Source organism: Acromyrmex echinatior, chromosome 1, assembly GCF_024713525.1.
Source record: "Acromyrmex echinatior isolate Ae372 chromosome 1, ASM2471352v2, whole genome shotgun sequence".
NCBI classification, from domain to species: Eukaryota; Metazoa; Arthropoda; class Insecta; order Hymenoptera; family Formicidae; genus Acromyrmex; species Acromyrmex echinatior.
The window spans coordinates 7,455,522-7,473,052 of NC_141852.1; the positions used below are offsets into that span (position 1 = coordinate 7,455,522).

At 29.5% G+C, this 17,531-nt stretch overlaps 1 protein-coding gene across 7 annotated transcripts in view; it reads left to right on the plus strand.

Moving 5' to 3' along the window:
- Positions 1-17,531, plus strand: part of LOC105149754 (fatty acyl-CoA reductase 1) — a 37,531-nt gene that overhangs the window by 14,289 nt on the left and 5,711 nt on the right. For 4 of the 7 annotated variants that reach the window (XM_011062382.2, XM_087408807.1, XM_087408809.1 and 1 more), the window contains 4 exons: positions 13,889-14,125; positions 16,563-16,669; positions 16,763-16,998; positions 17,068-17,316. In XM_011062382.2, coding sequence (XP_011060684.2) covers positions 16,786-16,998; positions 17,068-17,316 — 462 coding nt within the window. In that variant the 5' untranslated portion in view covers positions 13,889-14,125; positions 16,563-16,669; positions 16,763-16,785. Of the gene's footprint in view, positions 1-8,060; positions 8,189-10,986; positions 12,397-13,888; positions 14,126-16,562; positions 16,670-16,762; positions 16,999-17,067; positions 17,317-17,531 lie in introns of those variants that run through there. The other 3 variants (XM_087408815.1, XM_087408804.1, XM_087408819.1) reach the window with 3 other exon arrangements.

Here is a 17,531-nt window from a genome sequence, read left to right on the forward strand (position 1 = left end):
TTTCTAATCATATCTGGAATTTTGAATAAAATTCATGGAAAAACCTGGAATTCTCAGGAAATGCTTAAGATTTGAATACCTATTCTGTATAGGGTGAATGTGAAAATAAAATGCAAATATTTCGAATTATAAAATATCTACATAATATTTCACAAAAATAACACAATAAAGTTTTCACAAGAAGATTTCGCGCTTTAATTCGTTTTTATATATTTATATTAAACATATTAAATACACATCTTTACGTTCAATTTTTGTGTATAACGGCTTTAATAAATTTGTATTTAGCGGGCTAAGGCCCGTTTCTACCAATTGTAGATTAATTTTAATCTCGATTCAACTTATTCTTCATCTTTTTCTAGTCCCAAGGATTAGAAAAAGAAGAGTAAATTAAATCAAGATTAAAAATAATTCATTGATAGAAACAGGCATAATGCGTTCATCTGAATTCGGTATAAGGTTTAAGTTAAACTGAGATTAAAGTCTATCTATATTGATAGAAATGAATAGAGGAAGACAATTTTAATGAAGACGTTATCAATATATAAAGCGTATGACTTTGCTCATGCGGTTTTTTTCCGAAATTCGAGGCTTTATTGTAAAAAACTGGTTATACATTTATGATTCAAAGTATTGTCTATCGCTGGCCACTACTTTTTCCCATCTTTCGGGCAGCATACGAATCCCGCGTCGAAAAAACTGGTCATCTCTTTTGAGGCGATCCACGAATCGATCCAATTTTTTACTTCTTCATAAGACCGGAAGTGCTGGTCAGCCAAGTGTGCCATTGATCGAAACAAGTGATAGTCAGAGGGAGCAACGTCTGGAGAATACGGTGAGGTAGGACTTCCCATTTCAACGTTTCCAAGTATGTCTTGACCACTTTCGCAACATGGGGTCGAGCATTGTCATGCTGCAAAATCACTTTATCGTGTCTCTCGTTGTGTTGCGGCCGTTTGTCTTTCAATGCTCGGCTCAAACGCATCAATTGCGTTCGATACTGATCGCCTGTGATTGTTTCAGTCGGTTTTAACAGCTCATAATATACTACGCCGAGCTGATCCCACCAAATACAGAGCATGATCTTGGAGCCGTGAATATTCGGTTTGGCCGTCGACGTGGAAGCATGGCCGGAAACTCCCCATGATTTTCTGCGCTTGGGATTATCGTAATGAACCCATTTTTCGTCAACGCACAATGCGATGCAGAAAGCCCTTCCGTCTTTGCCTTTCAAGCAGTTGTTCACAAGCAAACAAACGTCGTTCAACATCTCTCGGCTTCAACTCGTACGGCACCCAATTTCCTTGCTTCTGAATCATTCCCATGGCTTTGAGACATTTTGAAATGGCTGTTTGAGTCACTCCTAATGATCGTGCCAATTCTTTTTGATTTTGACAAGAGTCTTAATCAAGTAATGCCTTCAATTCTGCATCTTCGAAAACCTTCTCTCTTCCACCGCTATGCTGGTCTTCGACGTGAAAATCGCCGTTCTTGAAGTGTTGAAACCACTTATGACACGTTCTTTCACTAATAGCGGTTCTTTCACCATAAATATTTGAAAGCATTCGATGAGCCTCAGCCGCAGATTTCTTCATATTGAAGCAGAAAATTAAAATCTCCCGCAAATGACAAGAATTTGGCTCGTAAACTGACATTTTCAATCGAGAATAACTTTATGATGTAGACACAAATCGACTAATGTTTCTTTTTGGATTATGTTGACAGATTCCAGAAGTTTATTGTGTGACGTCTATGATCTATTTATTTCGATCACCACTTACCGCTAAAGCCATCTATACGAAAACCGAATGAGCAAAGTCATACACCTAATATATATAAGAAGTTGCGATTTCATCAATTGTAGTACACGTTCAACTATAATTCAATAAATTCAATTTCGATCGCCTCTGACTTTATCTGCATACTATATACATATACAGGGTTGGCCATATTCGACGGAAAGATGTTTTTTTTTTCAATCATGGGAAACGTCGTTACTCGATCTAATATCTCTTTCCCATGATTGAAAAAAAAAACATCTTTCCGTCGAATATGGCCAACCCTGTATATGCTCGTTAGGAAAAAGAAAAAAATGACCTTCGTGGAGAAGATTACGAGTTATAAATCAACAGTCATGAATTAATCATTCATTCGTATTTAATTATCTCACTTTACGATTTCTTTTATTAACAATACAGATTCTCGTTTAATTATACGTTCACATAAATCTTTTTTTTTTGTTTACTATATTAAGACATTATTTTTGATTCCGATTTACGAATATGGTAATATACATCCGTATATTTAAATATTGATCTCTATTTTTATTTATGTTTCTTTTATGTGATATGTCATTGAGATCTGAAATAATACTTTTATTATACTTATTGTATATGTAATGTAATATGTCATTGAGATCTGATATAATACTTATCCTTATTTTTATTGATTTTAGCTAATCATTTCAATAACAATGTTAGATAAATTTAGCCTTTTTTTTGGAGATCATGAATGGGACCAAGTGTTTTTTGTAGAATAGTTTTTTTGAAAACAAATTCGTAAATAAAATAGTTCTATCATGTCAAGTTTTGAGAAAATTGATATTAAAGGTATCAAAAATGGCATTTTGCGACTTATAAGTATGATTTATGAACATCGATTATTTCTTTTGAGATTCGTATTACTTTATTAATCATCAATTTTCAATTTTTTACTTTTAAGTTAGACTCGAATAAACATTTTCAAATTAAACAATAATATGGTAAGAAAAGACTTATAATCGAGCAAATTATTCCATAAATCAAGTTTCACAAAATTGAGCGAGCAGTTTATAAAATAAAAATGAATAAAAGAAGTCGCTCGTTCACAAAAGTTTACTAAGAAATTTATGTGCGTGTAATCAAATTATATTGTGATTACCGAGAACTGTAAGGTAACAAAATCGATCTGATCTTGATAGAACGCATACTCCCTCCGTTGTGTAAACCTTTAATTAGCCTGCAATCGGGAGTAAAAATGCGTGACGTTTATCGTACGATGTGTTATTAATTTAAACGAAAGGTGTCTTTTGGTCTTAATGTCCCTGACCAAGTATTTCAGTGAAACACAAACGAGTTTTAAATGAAAAAAAAAAAATATTTTTCACTTTGGTCATATATTAATTATCCTGTTCGGAACATATACATACAGAATAGGTATTTATGTATATTGATATTTGCGACATTTATGTCTTATCTGAAAAATCAAAATTTTGACACGCAAAAAATGTGTCCTGTTGTGAAAAGACGTTGAGATCTGACTTTCACCTCTGTACAGCTGGTACACCATTAAGAAAAAGTTCGCTCATATATAATATTAATCGCTAATTTATTGCTTTAATCCTGAATTTATTGTTCTTTTCTATTCGCGAGAGAGTAATGTTAAAAGTAAGGATGCTGATTTCACGTTACATTAGCATCTGCACTTCCGAAAACCATATAAGAGTACTGTAAAGAAAAATATATATTGTATATTATAAATATTGAATTATCAGAAAATCGTTAGTTTCCAAGATATTTTGTATGCACTTATTTTAACATAAAATATTTTATAAACTATTTTTTGGAAATAAAACTATTTTTAATAATGAAATATTGAACAAGATCAATGATTGAGCCAAAGGTAGTTGACAAAATTAAATTAATATTCAATCGAACATACAAATGAAATATAAAAAGGAAAACCGATGCTCGGATTCGAATGTCAATTGACGATTGTGTTGACATGTTTTTATGTAACGTCCCTGCTTTCATATTAATACTCACGCAAAATTCTTATTATTGATTCTCATTGAACAATGACGACTTATTATTACTCACGCAAAATTCTTATAAATTCTTGATTATTGATTCTCACTGAACAACGATGATTAATGACTCATTTACCTTGACATAGCGTGATGCTGAGATATTAGAATCGATTTTTTTGACAATCATTGCAATCAATTTCTTATTATCTCCTTTGAGATGACATGAACGTTTTATCGATTAATACGTAAGATTATTCCATTGTGAATATCATCTGCACATATCTATTATATAATAACACATTTGAAAATGTCTCACCGAATTTAATTAATATTTAATCATCTAATGTATAACTGAAGAAGATCGGTGGTCTCTATATTTATATATGTATTTTCCTTTTTTTATTTAATTTGTATGTTCGATTGAATATTATTATAATTTAATTTTGTCAACTAACTTTTTTTTTTCAACTAACTCGATCGTTGACCTTATTCATTGTTTTTACATTAACATAAGCGTCTTTATATTTTTATTTTTAATAAAACTATTTTTTTATGAACTATTTTTTGTAACTGTACCTTAATACTTTTATATATACAGAATAATAAGATGAATCAATTCGCATAAAGAAAATATTATACATAGTATAGTTTTTCAAACTTGATATGTAGTTGCATATTGCAAATTATATAATTTTTTTAAAGCAACTACAAATTTTTTATAATATAGAAAAATGTGTGTGTGTGTGTGTGTGTGTGTGTGTGTGTGTGTCAGTGTATATATATATATATATATATATATATATATATATATATATATATCTATAAAATATAGTCTTGCGATTTTCTGGGAAATTTAGCTTGATTCGAGCCATTCTCATAACGATTGATTTAATTCGTCAATTCCATGTATTTTCTCAAAGGTCACTTGATATATAGATACGTCATGCGAATTACAACAGGAGAACAAATTTTGGTCAATTTTATTTTAACAATTGATACAAGATATTTCTTGTAGAGCTTTTTACATTAAAAAGAAGATTATAAGGATACATTAAAAGGAGATGTTTTTTTTCAAAAATTCCATTTAATTACCCCTTTAATTTTTGGAAACTCCGTTTTGAATTTGTTATGTTATATATTTATGTATAAATATACTCTCTAAATCTATAGCAATGAAATTTTACTGTATTAAATTGAAATTTCAATACAAGCATTAGTTATTGCGCCAATGTTATTGATAGTGAATTTTATTGCAAGATGGAAATGGAAAATCCATTTGATAATTAGAATGAAAAATTTATTTCAAAAAGAAGTGAATTTGGGGATTAAAATAATGATAGAACAATGTCATTCCAAATCTAAACAACAAAGCCTACGGAGACCGGAGACAGATTTTGAACAGAGCATGCTATCAATCTATTAACCTTATTTTTAATTATTTTATTTTTAATTATTTTATTCTGTCTCATATTTATATGTCTCTCTCTCTCTCTCCCCCCCCTCCCTCCCCCCTCCCTCTCTCTCTCAAGAGCGTCTCGCCCGTAACGACCAACATGCGACAAACGGTGCGCTATGTCACTAATTCACTCCTTGCAGTAACATTCAATGCATCTTGCAATGCATTATCAACTAAAGGCCGCAGTACTTTTGCATGACGCATAACGCATAGTGCATAAACGAATCAACTAATCAGAATTTTTCTTTTTCTCTTATTCCATGGAAAAGAAGAATTTTGATTGGTTGATTTTCTTATATACTATGCATTATGCGTTATGCAAAAGTTTGTGTTGTGGCCATAATGTTTTAAACCACTTCGATTAATCGAATGAAATAATCCACTCCTTTATGTAAGAGTAGACAGACTAACTTCAAAGCAGTGAAAATCCATACTTAAAGCAATGCACTTTGCTACTCACTTTTGTTAACAGTAAAATTTTCATTGCTACAGATTTAAAGTGTATGTAATATATATATATATATATATATATATATATATATATATATTGCTGTAATATATATATATTAGGTGTTGGAATTAATTCGTAGCGTTTTTTAATGAAAGAATGTTATTTATTTCACATGAGCATTAAAAAATACATTAATGAAAATACTTCCCATCACTTGTAAAACGCTACGAATTAATTCCAACACCTAATATATATATACATACATGCATGTATATAAAACACAAATTTATAACATATGTATATCTGTGAGAATTTAAATATTTTTTTATAATATAAATGTAATGAAGTCCTCGTTTTATTTATGTATTAAATGATAGTAATTTTAAGTAATATATTAAAATAATAAATTTTATTTTGACAATATTTAATATCAAAATAATACAATATATTAATGTATAAAGTTTTATTTCTCAATATCTATGATGATTATTCTTATGTATTTTACTTCATAAAAAAAGAAATTTCTTGTTTAAAAAGAAAACATACAATAAAAAGAATTGACAGGCTCCAAAGAATAAATCAAAGAATTATAATATCTACAAGAGCTGAACTCTAAAAAGAAAAAAGTTTAAATTTATTGAATTTTTGAAAAATAAGGCCTTTAATTTTTTAAATCTATGAATAATGAACTTTTTTTTAACTCTATATTTTTTCGATTATTTTTCGATAGCTAAAAATTATTAGGTATTCATAACCAGAAATCTTGTAATGCAGTGTATTGCAATGATAATACAACTTCGTTTTTTTTCGATTTTGTTTTTGAATCGTGATCGCTTTTATGATGTATCCGCTATGGCAGTGTTCAAGCCGCAACGGTTACATAAATTCAAGTCGCATTGTGAACTCACGCACGTCACTTCAGTAAGTCGTCGGCAATTATCCGCACGTAACGCGACGTCGAACATGAGGAGATCGAGGATCGGAAAATATAGCATCCATTTTTTCGTCATTCTTATCATGACGATTTTTTTTTGTCAAAAACTTCCACTGTTCGTTTCTTTCGTCTGTTCTTTCTCAAGTCGTGAATCTTTACCCTTTTCTCCATGATGTGATTTAAGCGGGAGAGAAAAAAATGCGGTTTTATATCTTATCATATATATAAATAGTGATATTACACCGTAAGATAATATTACATTATGTTAATATTACGCAATGAAATAACCAATATTTTGTTAGCTTGTCTGCTCGTCCAGGAGACAGATACATTTCGCGACTCACTTTCGTCGGAGATATCTCTTTTAAAATCTGTATAAAGTCCGAATATGAATGCTGTGTTCCAAATTTATTGATAGCACTGAAAATGCGACAGTTTACATTACGTGCATTATAAATTTTCAGTACAGGCAGTCAATTTTGGAACATAGTCCCTAATCTCTTTACGTTAGATCATACCACTCGCAAATTGTTTGGCAAGCTGTTACGTCATTTTTATTAATGTCATGTTTTTAACATAAAGTTCTTCTACATATTTTTTTCCTAAACATTCCTGATAAAACTTCCTGCTATTTATGCTTTCACCTATTTTTTTTTTAGTAGAAATCAATCTTAAACGATCTAGCTGGATCTTAAATGCTTGTATGATTCTTGTGTGAATTTATATACTACGTATGTAGTTCCCAGAAACGCGCGCCGAAATGATTTTTCGGTCTTGAAAACACTAACTCTACTAAACTACTGCAGTAATATTACCAGTTAAATTGACTAACAATTTAACAAATTTTTGATGGTAGTCTAAAGGCTTAGGACGCTCGCACAAAATGCATTCGACTTCCGGCCGAGATAATATTTTTTGCAATAAGAATTAATTATTTACAGATTTTAATATGTTCCAATATTATTAAGATTGTTCCGAAAATGCGAATAAGCATAAAAAAATGTTAAATATTAAAATATATAAATAATTAATTTGTATTGCGAAAAATTTTATCTCAGGAGTCGAACCCGGATCTTTTCCGAATCAAGAAAAGAATTATATAAGCATTTAAGATCCAGGATTTACCCCATTTAAGACTTAATTTCTATAGTTTGTATTACCACATATATAGGGTCCTATAATATATTATATATTATTTTTTTAGTCTTTTTTTATTTACCCTTAAGACTCGTCTTGAATATTCAATCATACAGATATCTTATGACTCGTCTCTAAATTCTTAAGTCATATATCAGTTCGACACTCATATATCAGTTTCTTTCATCTCCATCAAGTATATTTTTGATACTCGAAAATGTTGTCACGTTATTGGTTAAAATTTATCGAAATTTCCACCTCTTTTGTCGTAGTGAAGATCTAAGAGATCCCTCTAGTTCTGATCGAGTCAGTCTGTTCTCGTAAGTTGTTAATAACGCATCTCCGACTTAATGTAGAAGTTTGCCTGTATCATCGTTGAATAAAGTTTGACCAGAAGACTGTTATCGAACCTGACATATTATGGTGCGTCTCGCTCATAACAGTACTTATACGTTCTTTCGTGATTTCGATTCTTACTTCTTTTCTTTTATTATACCGCTTTATAATAATTGCATATATATCCGACAGATACGGTACGCTGACGCGATGCATATATTACTAATTAAAATTATTATTCATAATGAATTCAATTTCCGTTTTTCAGGGTGTTTGAAAATATGTTAGAATGCATGGATAAATAAATTATATAAATGTGAAGCAAAATAATGTACTTGCTAACGTTACGCTGTGTCGCAATATTAGGGTAACTCCGGTATATACGCCGCATCTATTAAAAACTTAATTTAAGTATTATTTATTATGTTTAAAGTAAACGAACTATATCAGTAAGAACTTTGTACTGTCTATTATTATGAAAAAAATATTGGAAATCCGAAATATTTATATTTCGTATTTAAAAAATGAATTTTGTATATCCTATAGAGATGGATAATAATAATAATTTTAATTAGTAATATGTGCATCGCGTCATACCTGTCGGATATATATGTAGGTGAGGGGAAGGGCAAGGTGGAGGAAATTGGTTGGTTTTCAATAACCTGGAGAATGGTTTTCTGTATTTTATTTATGTTGTAGCCATTATCTCTATTTAGATTGTTAGGGATTTTTTTGTATCTCTATTGCTTCTCTATATTTTCTCGGAAAGTATGATGTAATGTTGGCCTATTGTGGTCTTTTTGTCAAAGTATTTGATGTCCTGTTTCGATGTTGTGTTCTGACAACACTGACTGCGTGGCGTGTTTTAGCTTGACATCACATTGCTGTTCTTTTATTCGTAGGTTGATCATTTTCTCAATTTCTTCGATGTATACTTGCCCGCAGGAACAAGATATTTTGTATACTCCTACCGCTCATGGAAGTTTAGACATATATTTTATTGAATGATCATTTAAAAAATTTAGACTTTATAAAACAGCAATGTATTATTTTTGAAATATATTTTGAATCTCTTATATGCAATACTAACAATTGCAAAATTTATAAATTAGTTTTAATTTTATATGTCAAAAAGTATTGTCTTTACTTCGTACAACATTGCTATTGTAATTAATAAATTTCAAAAATTCGATCAGAGAATACAAATATGGGCTCACGCTATGTATGTTGTCAGCTTATCCCCGTAGTGGGGGATAGATTAGCAAAAGCTTTATAAAATATTTTTAATTCAATTTTGGCACATAAAATTAAAAATAATTTATAAAACTTTTGCAATTGTATATGTAGAAGTGATCTAAAATATATTTAAAAAATACAATTGTTGTTTTATGTCTTAATTTTTTATACGATCATTCGATGAAATTTATGTGGATGTCCGGATTTCCATGAGCGGTAGTGTAGAAAAATGCAGAAAAATATCATTTTAGTGCTAAGAGAGAACGCAATTTTTATTCTTCTTCTTTTGAGTAACGATTATATCATTACAAAGAATTTTCTTGATAATTTAAAAATACTTATTATTTACTTGAAACAAGTAAAATTTACGTATATATTGGGTCTAAAAATTATCCGCGGTACTTTGTCACTAGATATATAGTATGACCATCAACACACATCTAGTCACAAAAAACCGCGGATACTTTTTAGATGACCCAATATATAATAACATTTTTTTGTATATACGTGTGCACGCTTCAGAACGAATTAAACTGAGTTTTTTTCAACAATTCTTCATTTTCCAATTTTCGCAATCGAGATATTATTTCTAAAGCGTCGAATATCCGTTATCGATAGCTTAGTGCGCGGGAAGTGGAGCAAGCGCTTCGCTCATCGTCGCGAGCTCCCTCTAAGTTCGAACCGCGAACGGCGCGGCGCGCCTGTCCCTAAGAGTGAATCTTCTATTTCCTACTTAAAATATTTATATTTATATTTTACCTCTGCTCGAGACATTCCAATATATACGTGGGTGGATAAGTCTGAGCAAAGTCTAAAATATGACATCACCAGTACATATCGAGATTATTTTTAGTATTTGGCTCTTAGAGGATTACACACTAAATTTCAGTGAAATAAGTGACTACTACTCTGTGCTTGACGTTCATTTAAATCGATCAGATATTGTGATTTGCGAAAAATGAATTAGAAAGAATTTCGTGTAGTGTAATCACAAAATTATTCGATTTACGATATATATTAATATAATTATATATATATATATATATATATATAATTATATTAATATATTATATATATTTCTTTTCATATGTTGTTACCTATTACTCGATATTTACTTTCCCATTATAGTACCTATGAGAATATAATTTGTCTATGAAGGTGTAAGAGAAGTTAAGCGATTCATCTCAGAGAATCCTGATATTTTAATTACTAGAGCGGATAAAGGGAATACCACCGTAATTATGAGTCGTGATAGCTATAAAGAAAAAATGTATGAGATTCTTAATGATCATACTACATACGATTCAATCAAAAAAGATCCCACGAAGAAAATAACTGTTGAAATTGGTAAATTATTAAAAAATTGGAAAAATAAGGGGTACATTGATTCTAATTTATATAAAAAATTGTACGTTTCGGACGGCGAACTTCCGAGATCTTATGGTTTGCCAAAAATTCACAAAGAAGGTCACCCTTTAAGATTAATTGTCAGTTGTATTAATAGTGCTTTTTATCCACTGGCGACTTTCTTAAAAGAAATCATTGACAATAATAATATAAAAAATTTCAGTTTTATTAAAAACAGCTTTGATTTAGTAAATAAACTCAATGGTAAAGCAATTGATACAAATGTTAGTACATTATATCATTTGACGTGGTCTCCATGTACACGAATATTCCGACCGAATTAGTATCAAAAAGCATTGAACGTAGGTGGAATTTTATGGAGAATAAGACTTCGATTCCTTTACATGAATTTATCAAAGCAATTATGATTATAATTAATTCTACATTTTTTAGTTTTGATAATAAAATATTTAAACAGATTTTTGGCATGCCAATGGGTTCTTCTTTGTCCCCCATACTGGCAAACATTGTTTTACAAGATTTTGAACAAGAAATCATTATCAAGAATAACATTAATTCATCTTTTTATTTTCGTTATGTGGACGATATTGTATTAGCTATACACAAAGAAAAAGTTGAAGGAGTTCTAGAATTGTTTAACTCATCATGAAAGGCTTAAATTTACTGTGGACTTTGGCATGATAACGGCATACAAGTACATTTTCTAGATGTTAAATTAATGAGACAGGAAGGAAATATCATCTTCGATATTTATAAAAAACCTACCAATTCTGGGAGATATCTTAATTATTTTTCGAATCATCCATTAGAACATAAAAGGGGAGTTATTATTGGGCAATTTGATAGAATTCTATTCTTATCCCATCCTAAATTTCATGAAAAAAACATCTCTGAATTAATTCACACGTTTCTAAGTAATGGTTATCCTTTAAAGTTTATATTTTCTACAATAAATAATAGAATTAAAACGTTGGAAAACAGAACTAATTTAGATCAAAATCGTAAAGAAATTAATAATGAATGTGACTCTAATGTTACTTCAAAAAAATTTTTCACGATACCATATTTGGGCAAAGTTTCGGAAAAATTTAAAAAACTTTCACATGTGTACGGTTTTAATATAGCTTATAAACCTATGAATAAATTGAATACATTTATTAAGACAGGAAAGGATTCTTTGCCTAAGGATGACCAATGCGGAGTAGTTTATAAAATTAATTGCTTAAACTGTGAATCGTCTTATGTTAGCCAAACTAAAAGGAAATTAAAAACTCGGATTAAAGAACATAAGGCCGATATAAGAAAACCTTCTTCCGAAATTTCTGTGGTTTCACGTCACCGTATGAATGAGATGCATGAATTAGATTGGGATAATATAAGAATTTTAGATATAGAACAATCTTTAGCGAAAAGAAGAATTTCGGAAATGATACATATAAAAAGACAAACAAGTGATATCAATAAGCAAAATGACACGGTAGGTTTGCCTGAGGTTTATTTTCCTCTTCTAAAGAAGGATGTCTCTTTCCGTTAATAAACAATTCTAGAACTTTCTAAAAATTTTTGACTCAGATATATAAATAGTGGTAAAGTATATGATAGGACAAATAACAACACATGTCACGACAAAATTCTAACTGTGTAAAAGAAATACTGGAGATTCATCGTTTGGTTTTTTTGCTGTAAAACAGGTAATGATTCTATTTCTTTATATTCCGACTAGAAGATTTTAATATATACAATTTTATTTAGAATCTGGAAATTCTTGTTCTACACTTTTCTTGATATGACAATTGACGTTGTAACATTACTGTATGAAGCATCTTCACATATAAAAGAACATGTTTATTTAATTACAACTCTCAACTGTTGAATTTAATGTCAACTAGATGTAACTCTGCGTGTTAAGAATATTATTGAATTACTGAAGATGGCCAGATTGTGGCCGAAACGTTTAATGTTTTAATTAATGTAATAATAATTAAATATCACAAACTATAACTTGTGCTGTGATTTTTTATGCTCTTATTTTTTATATGTATTAATTTGTTTATGTTCCCATAAAAGAGACAATAGTTAAGGAGCCATATATCCTTGAGTTGGACGATTTGATGATCTCATGAGAGATCAATATGGCAATATATTTATACATAGAAATAGTGTAAAACAAAAAAAATATTTGTTCTTTTGGCTAATTAACACTTATGTAATTTTATCAATTTTTATTTTTAATTTATTCGCCCGACCGATAGACATATTTGAAAGTATACACTGATGATGACCATGTTAAAAAGATCGAAATGTTTGTTGCGATAAAGTTTATTAAATAAAATTACAATCCGAAGCGCCACTACGGTCTAAGTATTAAGATGTTGAACTAATATATATATTATTCAAACGAATGAATTAATTTCAGAAATAATAATTACGTGTCGATATGGTTGTCGACATTAACGCAATTAATCTGAAATGTAATAATCCCCCCAAAATTTTTATGTTTATACGCATTATTTCAGCGCGCGTTTATAAACAATAAGATAGGAAACAAGACCGTTTATATTAAATAACAATAAAAAAAGTTTACTGTTTATTACAGTTTTTTAAGATTAATTTGGGGAATTTTGGGGGGATTATTACATTTCAGATTAATTGCGTTAATGTCGACAACCATATCGACACGTAATTATTATTTCTGAAATTAATTCATTCGTTTGAATAATATATATATTAGTTCAACATCTTAATACTTAGACCGTAGTGGCGCTTCGGATTGTAATGTTATTTAATATAAACGGTCTTGTTTTCTATCTTATTGTTTATTAAATAAAGTTTGTGATTCAAATTTTGCACATAATATTCAGCGTGGTGCAAATAGCCCTTATAATTATCAATTTTTTAAATTTAATCTTACTTCAAATTTTTATAATTTAAATCCTTAAATTAATTTTACAATTAAAAAAGTTCTCATTATTTGATACATAAATGTATTTAGATATTGTTTCTCATAGCACTATTATAACACGAGACTGTGCACAAGAATATTTTAATTAAATTAAATTTATGTCAAAAATTAAAAAAATATATATCTTTTTAAAATTTTTTTGAGTAAATTTAATTTATTGATTAAATGACGTACGCGTAATTCGGAATCTCAGAAAAAGATCTCGCTTATTTTGTATTCAGAGACAACGAGTTTGCCAGCAAAGGACACGATATGAATTCGATGGACACTGAATCTAATCGCAAGTCACTTGAAGAATCACCGTACAACATATACATATTTAAAAAGGAGCCATTGTGTCATACGCAATATCTTTATCTATAAGAGCTCTCACCACCACGTCGTTTCTCACAAGAACCAAACAAATTAAAAGCAGTCATCAAAGCAAGATCAGGAAAGTCATTGGTGGAATAAAACAGGTAACGTTAAGAATGTATTGCATATATTTTCAAAATAATGAAAAAGTAACGAAAACAATTACAGATTATTTTAAATCGCATTTAAAAATAATATTAAAAAAATATTTTACTAGTGATTTAAGACTTGAACAAAAAATTATTTTAATATCAGTATTTTTTATTTGTTTTTATATCACTAATGGAAATGTCTGGAAATAATTTTTTAGTTTTTGCTTTTTAAACATACATTATTCGGTATGATTAATTACAATCTATCATAGGACATTGCTGATGGCTCGAATGGAGCCGAAACGTCCAATTTTTCTCATTTATATGTAACGTTTAGAATAATACATTTGTTAATTATTACGCATGAACAATTGCGTTGGTTATTGCTTATTCGTCATTACACTTTTTATCTTTTTTTATCTCGAGAGCTCAATTTATTTTATTTTTATAATTTTGGAAATTATTTTTTATTGTTATAATACTAAAATTTCAAAAAAAAATAAAAAAATTTATTTTTTGGAGATGCTGAAGCGACGGTCGAACTTAATCGATGTTGATTAATTAATAATTGACAGACTTTTTAATTCCAAACTCAGTTTCTTATATATCGTTCTGTCTCACTCAAACGCATACATCTGTCCTTATCCAATTATTCTCTCCTCTGTTCTAAATTTTTGCTAAGCATACATATTTACGTAAATTACATTCAAACTAATATATTTTTTCTAGGCTTTTAATCTTAGTTTTACAAATTGAAGATAGTTTGTTCAAATAATCTGAGGTCCGTTGAATACTTCTACTACTCATATAAATATAAAATACATATATTGGGTCATCTAAAAAGTATCCGCGGTTTTTTGTCACTAGATGGTGTTGATGTCAACGCCATCTAGTGACAAAAACCGCGGATACTTTTTAGATGACCCAATATATTACATATACGAGGATTATTTGAAAAGTTTTGAGCCTCAACATGAACATGGCATTACTCATCAAAATCTGATATTCTATAAAACCTGATATTCTATTGATTTGATAGTATTCTATGAATACTATTACAATTATACAATCGGTTATAGAAAGTTGTAACATTTGTTTTTTTCGATGAATTTTGGAATACAGTTTGCTCCGAGCGATTGATTCTTATGGATCTAACCATTTACGTTCAACCGTTCTATGAACAAAACTGATTGTGATTTCAAAACCCAAAATCGAAAAAAAAGTGTTGCAACTTTTTTGTGACAGGTTGTACATGGTTTGCAAAGTATCTGTGAAAATTGTAACCATTTTGGACGCTTGTTGTTTGAAAGTCGTTTGTGCCAGTCGATGTCAATCATTTTTCTGTTTCTTCCGAAATTCGTTAACTTTTACCTCGAGCAATATAAAACAAAAACCGAATAAGAAGCAAAAAAAAACAAGATAAAAAATAGCAAAAAACGAGAAACAGAAAATAAAAAGCACATTATAGAAGGCTTAATCTTAAGCTTAGGAAAAAGTTGTTGGGGATCAGATCTAGTGAATACGGTGGATATTTAATTAATTCGAAAATTTCGCAATTCATAAATTTTTGTTATAGCGATCATCGATATTCCATTTTATCTGATTTTTTTTATTTTTATAAAAAACACTAATATCGACTTTAATTTAACCTCAGGTGATTATGGATGCGATTGAGTTGCCGCTACGATACTTCGAAACATTTTTTGATTGATGAATTAAAATTTTTTCTTCCGATTGGTTAATCAAATGCTTCGAAGCATTCGTAGTGGCAACTTTTGACTACACAAAAATAAATTTTGAACCAAAAATAAATTTTTCAATTTTTCTTTTATTTTCTTATGAAATCGATATGCCCGGATTTTTTATTTGTGCGTATTTTAATTTTGTAAAAAAATTTTGCTAATTTGTAAAATCAATTCAAAGATTTTGATTGCACTGCAATTTGTGATAATTGACGTCGCTCCAACATCCCTTTAGTATAATTATTAGGTGTTGGAATTAATTCGTAGCGTTTTTTAATGAAAGAATGTTATTTATTTCACATGAGCATTAAAAAATACATTAATGAAAGTACTTCCCATCACTTGTAAAACGCTACGAATTAATTCCAACACCTAATATTTAAAAAATATTAATAATGTTGAAAAAAAGTGTTGCACGCTTCATATTTTTTTCGTAAAACTATGAAACTTATTTGAAATAAAAAAAGAAGAAACAACTAAAGTACTTGGAATACAAAATCGAATCTTTTATATAGATAATATATTTTTATTTTTATATTTTATTTTTATATTTATGCAAACATCCGTCAAATAATGTAAAATTAAATTTCTATTGGATATTTTATTTACATGTACATGTTTTATAATCTTAAAAAAAATGAAAAGTATCTTTACAATAGAATTTCAATGTCAAATTTAACATTTATGATTTCATGTAAAAAATATAGAAACGGAAGTAGAAACGTGGAAGACAACGTTACTCTCACGATAACAGAGAAGTGTAAAATACTTTCTATTTGAAAGTAATTTAAAGAAATTGAACGAAATAATTCAGGTAGGATATACCATAATAATAATTAAATAAATTAATAATTATATTTTAAATATAAATTTTTTGTCTTTTTCTAATCTCTGATATTTTTTAAAGGCCCGTGTTCGGCAAACAGTGATATGGCCACGATGGCTGGCAGTGAGTACACATCCATAAAGGATTTTTACAGAGATAGGTCGATTTTCATAACTGGAGCAACAGGTTTTATGGGCAAGGTTCTCGTTGAGAAGCTACTGAGATCGTGTCCGGATATCAAAAACATCTATCTTTTAATGAGACCTAAAAAGGGTCAAAATGTGCAAGAGAGGTTACAAGAACTTTTAAACGGACCGGTAAATATTTTTCTTTTTCATCACTTATTTTGATCATTTTCGAAAAAATTAAAATCATATTATTTTCAGGTTTTTGAAAAATTACGGCGGGATTCTCCTGGCGAACTTTCCAAAATCATACCCGTAGCTGGCGATATTACGGAGCCAGAATTGGGCATTTCAGCAGATGATCAAAATATGTTAATAAGATCCGTATCGATCGTTTTTCATTCAGCGGCTACCGTCAAATTTGATGAGGCTTTGAAGCTATCGGTTACCATAAATATGTTGGGCACCAAAAGATTGGTTCAATTGTGCAATCGCATGCATAATGTGGAGGTAAGAGATTATTTTTCTTCTAATTCGTTCAATTCAACCGAAACGCCACATTGAGTCGAGATTAGTTTGCAGTTGTAAATCGAATTTGCGTAATAAAAAATTAATCTGTAGTGATTTCTTTTTTACAAATGTGCTCTTTACGAAAGATTACAGTGTCTTTTGTCTATGGATGGTTTACATCTCTACTTCATCTCGAAAGATACACATTCGAGATA